The sequence below is a fragment of the Gymnodraco acuticeps genome, unplaced genomic scaffold, assembly GCF_902827175.1.
Source record: "Gymnodraco acuticeps unplaced genomic scaffold, fGymAcu1.1, whole genome shotgun sequence".
Lineage (NCBI taxonomy): Eukaryota > Metazoa > Chordata > Actinopteri > Perciformes > Bathydraconidae > Gymnodraco > Gymnodraco acuticeps.
In genome coordinates, this window is record NW_022989748.1 from 1,993,258 (window position 1) to 2,004,618 (window position 11,361).

Consider the following 11,361-nt stretch of genomic DNA (forward strand, 5'->3'; position numbering starts at 1 on the left):
TTTTGGCCTAGTAGAACAATAAGCAGCAGACTTTTACTTTGTTATCATTTCTACTGGATCTTAGATCTGCGCTTGCGCAATACGGGTCGGCAGTTGCGAGAGAGTATTTTTGTTGGGTAATCTATGGTAGGGCTAACCCATACAGTGGTGGGGCTCAAGTCAGTATTTGCAATGTAATTACATACACGCTCCCCTTGACAGTGAAACGCCACGCGTGAGGGTTAGATTATTTCCCTGTCTCAATCCAAATTGAACTGTATGAAATAAAAAGGCACATTTGTCTTGTAGGCAAGGCAAGTTTATTTATATAGCACTTTTCAACACAAGGCAATTCAAAGTGCTTTACAAAAAATGAAAGAGATTAAGAAAATGGCATTTAAAATCAGTCATTATTGTAGTAAATAAAAAGGGCGACCTGGAGCCAATTCTGCAATTTCCCCACAGGTGAAAGAGTTGACATGCTGAAAACCCAACCCCTGCAGGGGGGTCTGGGGGGATTCTCCCCCAGGAGCTTTTTTGAAATACTAACATAAAATACACATTCTGGTACTCTCTTGAGAAGAAAAATAAATACATCTATTACTACATGACATATTTAAAAAAATGCCATTTTAGTTTTGTGTTACTTTGTTCTGAAAGCTGAACCTGCTGCTCCTCACAGAGAGAAGAGGCTGTGAATGACTTTACATTGTGGATAAGGGTGGATAGCCCCCATTGTTCTGTGTCAAAATGAAAGACAGCCCACACACCTATCAATCATCAAACCGTGGGGTCTTATTTCATTACGTGTTGATTTCTATCAACACGTAATATTGTATCGATGTATATAGAGATGTACTACAGCAAAAGTATTCTCCGTCGGGACTTCCTGCAACAACACCACGCCGTTATCTTGATTCTGATTGGCCAGAAGACATTATCAAAGATGTTCTATTGAGAAGACGATCACTACGTCACAACAGTTTTCAAAACCGTTTCTAGTCTTCGGTATTCTTGTTTTTTGGTGTGAGAATAGTTTGGGCAGCGTGAGAGCGTGAGATTGAGAGTGAAACTCTCACGCCAGATGCGTGAGAGTGAAACTCTCACGCCAGATGCGTGAGAGTGAAACTCTCACGCCAGATGCGTGAGAGTTGGCAACCCTCGGAATCAAGTCAGATTTTCAGCATAACACATGCCTACTATTGTGGTTTTACAACACATATTTTAACATGCTTTTTAAATGTTACTCTTTGTTTTAACTTCAGCTAAAATTAACTTGTCTGTTATTTTCAAATAATTAATATGTCAGTAAACAAAGTTATTATGTCAAGACCTTAGCATTTAATTCTTTTTTTTTTTACAAATGATGAAAATGACTCACTGTATTTGACAGTGTGCAATATCTGTATGGACACATTTGGTGTTGCTCGATCTTTGATAAATAAAGTCATGTGTGTATGTGATACGTTGTTGTTCATTGTTGGGAATCTCTTACCCGTAACCTCTGCTTTCCAGGAGGGTGGGCTTTAATAAACTAGCTGAACTGAGCAGTCAGCATCATTATCGCCCCTCCCCCACCCCCCACACTCTGTCCAAGCAAACAAACATGGACGCTGTTTGACAAGTCTGCAATAATTGACCAATGTCCCTGAGTTCCTCTAACAGACCGGAGAACAATTCCCAAACGTTTCTTACTTAGAAGTTGGAGAAGAGAGGCCCTCAGGGTGCCCAGAGAAACATACATGATATACTCAGAGATGAATCATTGAGACTTAAATTGACTTGAGGCAATGTTTTTCGCGAATTGCAGCTTGACTAGACAAAATAAATGATTTGAGGCACGATTTGAACCTGGAAGTAAAAGACTTGAGGCATGATACCTTGAAAGTCAGTGTTAATTGTACGTTTTCCGTTCAAATATGAACAAATGACTGGGTAGTGTACTGGCCTGAGACGTGTTCCAAATGACTTGGATCACATGTCTGGATATAGTAGGCCTACGTCTATGTTTTTTTATGAAATAAGTTCTCCAAGGCTTCGGTTGCCACTAGTAGGACGTTTTTGTCCATTTTTTATAGTCATTTTTTTATTGACGAGTTGATCATTTTCATGTTAAGTGACCTAAAGTTAGGACCCCATCTCTGGTAAAAGTGGTACTTTTGTATTATTCTTTCTGGAGAAACTTAGATGTATAGATCAGTCGATTAAACTAACACATTTGTCCGAGGTGGGAGAAGTACACGTTTATAAATATTGATGCATTAAAGTGTTCTCAAAGCTGGTCACGGTGCAGCTAGTTTGAATGACTTTGTAAACGGCAGGGTAGCTTGTGGCTCTAGTGACCACAATATTTTCTTTACTTTTCAATTCTTAAATTAGACTTAAATGAAGCCCAGAAACAGAGAAAGCTAACATTGAATGGAACTGGAAAAGACAGGAATAATCAAACGCATTTATGTCATAAGGAATTAATGAACATAAGTTATATTATTTGATGTGCACAGAGCTGTAAAATAAGATGAATTGTATTTCACAATGCATAAGGTCAACCCTCCCTCTCTGAAAGGACAGGTTTAGGAGGTGCTTCAAGTCAACAGATGGTGCTTTAGCAGACTCAGCATATTGCGCTGTGTGAAATGGGGTGTGCTGCACGCGCTGCGGAGCCAAATAGTAACAGCTCTGCAGAACGTGACGTAGGCCGAGGTGGAATAAAGCATCTAGATGCCTACTGCAATACAAGTACTACAAATACCATACTACAAGTGCTACATTCAAAATCTTAGTATAATCAGTTGAATGTACTTAAAGTAAAAGTAGGCTATTTATTGTTTGTGCAGTAAAATGTTCCCCGTCAGTGTTCAACTAATATATGTGATGTCTCCCGCTAAATAATGCTGATGTGTAGGATGCATTTCACTTCTGTACATTCTGTACAACTCCTTTTACATATTTTTGATAAATGTAATCTGTAGCAATGTATCATAGTGTATAAGATCATATGTTTGTAACTTTGTGGCTGTCCTGGGAGAGCCACGTATCTCTAAGACAACCACATTTAGTTTTTCTCAGAAAAACAGCCTTTTTGGTGACATTTTGCATTTCCCAGCTGATACAAGAGGCTTTTTATACATAGTTTATCAAGTTATGAAGGACATCTGGAGATAATTATGTCCAATAACGTGTCACCACAGTGTTCAATAGACAGAAATGGTCATCTGAACAGTAACTAAGTATAAAGTAGAATTAAATGGAAATACAATACTGGTATCAGCAACTGCATTTCTTTTTCTCCTTGTTCTGGCATTCTGTTAAACCCTTCAATCCTTTTCACTCAAGATGGATAATCATGTCAAAAGGCTCATAATGTGAGGTCTGTAGATCTATGACGCCACCTACTGGAGGACAAACTACAATGCTTGTGTGGCTCAAATCTTAATAGAGGATATGCTATTTCCGGTCTTATATATTGACCTTTTCTCAGTTAGCTCTTGATACGAACACATTTAATGTTTCTATTTTAGTAAATGTACCTTACTCTTATAGCTGTTCTATTAGATAAAGATAAGATGTACTTTATATATTTAATTATACATTTTGTATTAATTCATTTTTGGATTTGTGTTAAGCAATCTCTTATTTAGGGCAATAGCTGGCACACGTCTTGCCTGGCCTTCAGGGTGAGTAAAGTTATATCTTTTGTTTCGTGTTTGTGATAGTGTGTAAGTGACAGCCTCAAGGAGCTCTGAAAAGATGTTTTATTTCACACCCTTGTACAAAAAAATGCAACTGTTACAAGTTCAAGGCTTTTTCCACTTGTTCTTTACAAAACGAAAAACTTAATCATTCAGACTTCCCTCTAATTTCCAGAGCAGTGGCTCCATGCCAACAGCGTTCAGTAACTTTCTCCTCTCCAGTGGCAAACACAAACATTCCCTGGCTTCTTTTAGGAAGAAGTTTGAATACATGACAACATTTTTCTTAATAATGTGACTTTAACATGGAAGGGCCTGGTCCTGCATTAGATTTTTGGTGGAGAAAAGGAGAGGAAAGCAAGTCGCTAAACAGCAATGAGACAGAGCCAGTGCAGACAGGTCAGTGCTTTCAGTCCTTAATGGTTGTTGATTATATCAAATGTTGCATTTATCCATAATTGCATTTGATGTCTTCTGTCCATCCAAATCAAGGTCTCTTCTTGTCTTTAGCCCATGAGGTATCCTCTGAAAAGACAAAATATTAAATGGTTAAGACACTTTCACACAAATCAGAGTAGTAGTCTTGCAGGCTTCTTAGACACAGATCTTTATTTTTCATGAGACACAAGGTTAGACTTACGGCAGCTTCATGCGCATGAACACCCTGGCCATGAAGAAGCTGAGTAGAACGCTGACAAACCCGATGAAGAGCAACAGGAAGCGGTTGAGTTTGGGAATGTTTGGTGCGTTGGAGCGGTCCAGGATTATAAAGCCCAGGCCCCCCATCGTGAAGAGGAAACTGGAAGCCAGTCCTTCCATGATGTACTGGCCATTTACTCTGAAAAACAAATGTGCTTACATTAGCTATGCATTCATCAATTTGACCCTCTGGCTCCTTGCTTTGGCTGCAGCTTGTTGAGATGCTCAAAAGGTTTTTGACATACCTGTATGCCAAGAAAGCCACTGGCCTCTGGTGTCCATGCTCATCAGTCATTGAACCCACACTCGGTGGCTCTACAATGACATCGTAGATGATGCCTATAATGTGGGAGGGAGCGGGAAATCAATCAGAACAATAAACAACTGAACATTATTAAATCTAGGTGTTAAAACTCAAACTGGTCATGTTAAAGCACAGAAATTAATACATTTTGGGATATAAATACATGGGTGGAAATGTAAAGGTAAAATATAACTTTACCATGAATAAATACCTTTAAAATAAGAACATCAAAAAGTGTAGAAATAAATGGGAAAATGAAATAGGAAAGTAAAATAAATAGGGGAATTAATACAAGTCAATGATGACGAGGTAAACAAACAAACCAATTGACTGAATGTCTAAATTGTTGTGCATTTAATGGCATTGTTATTTACTTTGCCATTTATGTCGGCAAATGCTGTAATATGATTTATACTTCCACTATTGGCCTATTGCAGGATAATAACATCCCTCTGTTAGCTTAGCTGCCAAGTTAGCCTCTCATCCATTATGTTATCTGTGTTGACGCTAAAAGGCTCATTTACACAAGCAACCAGGGCCTAATATGTCTGTCATTATTTCTACCGAACATGAATGAGTTTTAATTGTGCAGTAATGCTGAAACAATGCAGATTTAAAGCTAGCATGCTAGCATTAGGTTAGCTTAGCAGATCAATTTACCTCCAGTGATGAGAAAGTAGGACACGATAACGGCCGCGTACACTGTCATTGCAGACGGCATGTGCAGCCACGACGGTTTCTTCAGTTTAACATTTGGGCACTCCAGCACGGAAAACGGCATACTGTATAAACTCTCCATTTTAGAGAAGAAACTGTTGCATTAACTAAAACTATCACTGCTGCTGGCCGAGGTCCGTCCGCTCTGTGCAGACACTATGTTGACGTGTCCCGGAAGTAATGTTTTCTTCCAACACATCATTACTACAGAGCGTTTAAATAAAACATATTTTATTTGGCGATTTAGTGTGAAATGCAGAAATGTTTTCATAACAATTATAATAACCTTGTGTTAAATTGCAGTAAATTGTTTAATTTTGACCCACACAACAAAGGTTCTGAGTGACGCACATTTAAAGAGACAGTAACGTTAATGTAATGTTCGGATATGTTGTACTACTCAAACGTCACGATTACATATGCGTGTCCATCCCAGTCCATCCCTATTGTTTGTTGGATTTGCCTTCTTATTATAGACACATGCATTTCCAAACATTTGGACTACCTATGTATTGTCATACTGATATTCTGTACAAACTGTGAAGACCACTGAGACAAATGTAACATTTGTAATATTGGGCTATATTAATAAACATTGATTGATTAGTTGGCTGTTCAATCATTTTAAGTAGAATGTATTATAATTGTTGTGATCAATTCAAAAGTGGGACGTTCGATTAATTAAGTGCCCTCAGGTGATTTGTGATAGTTATTTGAACACCGTAGGTATTTTTTAGTCTTTGATGAATTCCCCCCAATCGTTTTTTTAGGAATGTAGTTCACATGTATCAGGGTGCAGGTCGGAATACATTCCTGTTTTCCACAACCCAGCTGACTCAGGTAACATCAAATTGTTTTCGAACTTCATCCCCAAATTATAATAGGGCGGTTGAATAATCCAGACCATTGCATTGGAAATTCTTATGTAATGCTTCCCAATAAATATATAACTGCTAATATGGTTAAGAATGTCCTTTACAATTAGTCATTCATGTATTTCCAAAACCATGTAGGAATGTAAAAAACACCATGTGCTACTGCGACGAACACTCAACGTTCTGTTTTCAAACACATTCTGGCAACCCCTTCAAATCATTTGCCTACATTATAAAAAAAACTTGTTTTTTGGAAAACTGGATATCCCACAAGTAACATTTCTTTACTCATGAGCACCTATCCCAAATCTAATCAGATTTGTCTTTCTTTCCAAAATCCCACTTTATATGCAATTCCTTTGCAGCTTTATAGGCTATATTGAAACATTAAGTTAAGTAGGCATTGTTGACTATTTTGTCGCCAGTCATAAACAACCCTCTATAAAACTGATTCTAGACCATATTGTTTTTGGCTGAATGTGAAACCTATTGTAAAATGTCTCCAAATTATAGGTTTAGCATGGGTTCAACATATCTGCAATGAACCCCAATGTATCAAATACCAAGCTTTAACTTTTCAATTAAGTACACCAAGACATTGCAAATCACAGAAGAAAGTTGTATTTGTTGGTCATGTTTTTATTGTGGCAGTACAAATACACATTTTACTTAGATTTCTGGCTCTGTGCCTGTGCCTTGAGCACCTTGACAACGATCTTCTGCTCCTCAATCAGGAAAGCACGCTTGATCCTGAGAAGAGTAAAAAGACAAATTAGACATTTCAAAATGTTTTTAATTAAGAAATATCTTGACTTTTCAAAGCAAACACTAGCATTATTATTCTTCTCTTACCTGTCACGCACACACTTGGCGCACATGGAGCCTCCGTAGGCCCTGCTGACGTGCTTCTTGGTCTTGGACAGCCTCATCAGAACCTGAGGTCTAACAGCCCGGACCTAAAACAGAGAGAACCACAATGAGACCAAGGCAATGTCTAGGACAAGGGTATGAATTATCTACAAACATATTCACAACTTCATTCAAAATGTAGACTTGAAAACCACCAATTCTGATTTAAAAATCCTAGATTAACCCCAGTGCTTTACTAATTAAGAAAAACATGATGCTTATTTTGTGCTCTTTTGCCTACAGGCGTTGAATATTACACAACAACTTCAGATTTGGGGATGGACCTTAATTTCCTATCCTTCACAACAAGGAGAAGAAAAAAAAAAAAACTGTATTAAGGCGAGACACGGCAGGCAAAAACATCGTTTTTCAAGTACTGGTCAATTTTGAGATTTTGTGCTATTTTGATTCCATAACATGTTTTCTTTCAGGCTTTTGGAAGGAAAACATACAAAATACACATTTAAGTGTTTATTTTACTATAGTTTGTCTATTTGCGTCTGTAGATTTCTCCTAAATTCACCAAAAGTTAGCATTCTAACATAAAGTACCGCGACCGCTGTGTGCACCATGTCATCAGAGATATCGCTGGAAAGCTCCGTCTCTCCTGCACAATGATCTCATCGGATCCAAATATGGTCATTTCCTTTGTATCAGCAATCAATCGTGAAAGCACAAAGGGGTCTTAAACCAAGAAAAAAAATCTCATTGGCTGGTGTCAATTTCTGACAACGTGATTCGTTCAGATGCGTCACGTGGTGTGCTAAAACACTTCCTGGTTAGCTTTCAGCTAGAAATTGAAATCTCAAAATGCCAAAAGAACAGCGAAAAAAACATTCACAGAGAAGACGACAACAATTGTCACTTGCACGAAGCAAGGTTATATATAAAAAAATGACCCTGAACATGAAATACCTTCACGGAGTGCGTCGATGCGCAAGCTGTCATCCAAAGAACAGAGGGTTTAGCTAGCGCCTCACTGCAATCTTTAAAGGTCGTTTTCTCAAAATGAGTTTTTTCTCCTACTCTGAGTTCAAAATTTCAACTTCAGTTGCACGTAGAGACACCAAACCTTCCAGTTATATTCCTATCAATATTATGAAGGCTTTTACAGAAGGGTTTGTTCATATATAATTCATAGCCTGAATTATACAACATTGTATACCTAAAAACATGGCGAAAATTGATATTTTAGGGCTGTTGACAGTATTTTCTGATTTATGGAGTGATAAAAAGAGATATCCAATATCCCTTCCGTAAAAGCCTTAGATACTAATATGACTACAAAATGAAACAAGAATTTTGAATCTGGCTATATCCAAAGTTCAGATTTCTGAAATGTGTTAAAATATGTGCATATTTAATGAGATAATGGATAATTTGCATATTTAAACATGCTATTTCAGAAACTTGTAATACAAAAGACAATTGCCTTATTGTAAGTAATTAACTGGAGACATTTCTAGCTGATACCTTTAAGTTAAAAAAAATTACCCTATTCACCTGGGGTGTCTCGCCTTAAAGCACAAAAAGATATCATCCAACTGAGGTATGAGAGCCATCTCACAATCAAGGGAACTAATCAGGTCTCCACCAATTTGAAGTGTTCGTTTGTGAGACCCCTCTTAATGCCATTAAGAATGTTTTTAGGGGTTCAAGTGTATTATATGTATAAACGTGCTTTGCTGTATTTATACAAATCCTCCATCACACTTACAAAATGAACCATCAGTTTTCATTAGACAACAATTGTTCAACTGGACCTCAAAGTGCCACATCTGAATATATACAATTTCTATATTGTTTGCCAGTAATGCTGCGACACCTGCCGTTGTATTACCACTTTTTAAGTCACAAAAAAGCAGTTCACTTGATTCAAAGCTGATTGTTTTCATGCAGATGCATTACTCCTGAATTTAATTTTTAGGATGCAACTAAAGACAAGAGAAGCATCGGGCAAAAAAGCTTCTTTGGCAGCTTGTATCTGTAATGCAGTTTAGGTTTCAAAAGTGGTTGCCATATACTTACATGGACACACCACATTAACATCTGTACTTAGCATGTTTACCAAATAGCAACAAATTGTGACCAAATTGTGACCCATCACAATGAACTTCCCCACCCATCATAATAGGACATTGAGCTGCAGTTGAGTATCAGACCAGTCCAATGAGGGCCCTGCAGACCAGCAAATATACAGAGTTCACTTACTCCACGCAGTCTTCCTGGGCAGATGCCACATGCCGACTTGGGGGCTTTGCCGACCTTCTTAGTGTACAGGTACACGATACGGTTTCCGGGCGTCCGGGACCTGCAAACAGCATGGAGCAGTGATAAATAAAGTGCAGCTAGCTGATAGCATGCAAGCCATAACTGAAGATGCAAACAGTGTTGTGCTGGAAAGTTCACTTACAGTCTGGTTTTGTTGGAGGCGGTGTTGTAGGACAACCTACGACGGTAAGTCAGGCGCTGCACCATGTTGAAGCTAAAAACAGAAACAAAATTGTATTAGTTTAGAAAAGCACAATGCTAACATGCTAACTCCTAGTAGTACTGAAACTGTTCAATACGTTTGTGATACCGGTTTTCGGGGATTTAAGACTAGGTAACAGTGTAATATACTTATTTAGTTTATTATTTTAGTGGTTAATTTAATCCGGTATGCAAACAAATGCTCAGGGTAGCTATAACGAGCCCACATTCACTCTACAGATACGGACTCAGAGACCAAGTAACGGCATCATCAAAATATCTCACAGAAACCACTTTTTCATATAATCGTCACATCATTAGAGCCAAAGACTTGTTCTTATTATTATATTGACTACAAATCAACCACATTTGCTTTTTAAACGTAGGATTAGAGTAGATTATAAAATAAAAATGTTCCAGAGAAAAGCAGGGGGACGCCATACCTACTGTCGCCGATACCGGAAGAGGAAGGAGCGAGGCGAGGACTTCCAGTTTAAAGTTCCTCCATGCAGCTATTTCAAGTCTCCTGCATGTCATACTGCTCCCTGCTGGTGGCTTGTCTGTACTACACCAGCAAGCTATGAAACGTTATAGATTTTGTAATAACACACCTGTTAAATATGAACAACTGTTAATGGAATTCTGAATTACATTAGCAAGTAGCTTAATTTTAAAACGTAATATTCCCTTTGTTACAGCCCCCTCTTTATTATATACAATACATTGAATATTTTTTTAATAGAAACAATATAATATTTTAAAATGTAATCAAATACAATTAAAGTCAATATAGTTTAAATAACATACACTTTACATTTGAAGTTAGTGATTGAGCAAATCTTTTAAAACTTTAAACTCTGAACAATATTTCAGGGATATTCAAAATATGCAACATTTATTATAAAACCATTTATAAGTGGGAGGAGTTTTCAAATGTTTGGAAAGAGAACTGTTAAATTATAGAAAAATTACACCATCCACTCCAAAGTCACTCCTACATTTTTCCGTGAATGTGGTCCCCACAGGTGTCACCAATATGTTAATGAAGGCCACCTTCCATTACTGGCCTGCATGGCTCACATACACACCTAACTGGAGCCTAATTAAGGTGATCAGTTGCACCTGGGTTCAAGTTTGTTCTTCCAAAATCTCACTGGGGATTTCCCACAACCAAGGAACAATGCAAGTGACTGCAAACCAAAAGTGGTGCATTTTCTTTTCACTGTAAATTCAATGCATGGAATGTCCAGTAGGTGGCAGAAGTGGTATGCTAGGTGAAGTATACTAGGTGCTAGGTCTTATTATTCATCCATGGGTGAAGACAGCTAAGGGTGGAAACGGTAAATCGGTCCCTCAAACTTTACACGTAACCACGTTTTTTTTTACAAAGTTAAACAAACAAATGTATGTATAAACCCATGCTAATTATTTTGGTATTTTATTCTTTTATACAATGATTATAGGAGCCCACTATGAATTATGAGTTATATAAAGAAAAGGGAGATTTTCTTTAACTAAACGGCGCCGCAGCTGCCCTAAGTAATAATAGATTATTCTTTGATGGTCAAAGGTTAGCAAATGCATCAGATAGAGAAATAAAAATATATTACGTTTTCGGTTCATCAAAGATTAAAACCCATTACTTTCTGTGTTAAATGTTCTACTCTTAAACATTTACATTTACAAAAAACGAACACACATTTTCTTCAATATC

General features: G+C 37.6%; 2 protein-coding genes across 2 annotated transcripts; both read right to left on the reverse strand.

The window, feature by feature from the left end:
- Positions 1–3,716: 3,716 nt before the first annotated feature.
- ostc (oligosaccharyltransferase complex subunit) lies at positions 3,717–5,587 on the reverse strand. Its single transcript, XM_034237950.1, has 4 exons — positions 5,335–5,587; positions 4,616–4,709; positions 4,312–4,509; positions 3,717–4,196 (listed from the first exon to the last, which is right to left on the reverse strand). The coding sequence occupies exons 1-4, from the start codon at positions 5,471–5,473 to the stop codon at positions 4,178–4,180; spliced, it is 450 nt and encodes a 149-aa protein (XP_034093841.1). The 5' UTR covers positions 5,474–5,587; the 3' UTR covers positions 3,717–4,177.
- Positions 5,588–6,884: 1,297 nt separating this feature from the next.
- On the reverse strand, positions 6,885–10,178 carry rpl34 (ribosomal protein L34). The gene is made up of 5 exons (XM_034230195.1): positions 10,091–10,178; positions 9,589–9,660; positions 9,387–9,486; positions 7,119–7,222; positions 6,885–7,016 (listed from the first exon to the last, which is right to left on the reverse strand). The coding sequence occupies exons 2-5, from the start codon at positions 9,651–9,653 to the stop codon at positions 6,932–6,934; spliced, it is 354 nt and encodes a 117-aa protein (XP_034086086.1). The 5' UTR covers positions 9,654–9,660; positions 10,091–10,178; the 3' UTR covers positions 6,885–6,931.
- Positions 10,179–11,361: the final 1,183 nt, after the last annotated feature.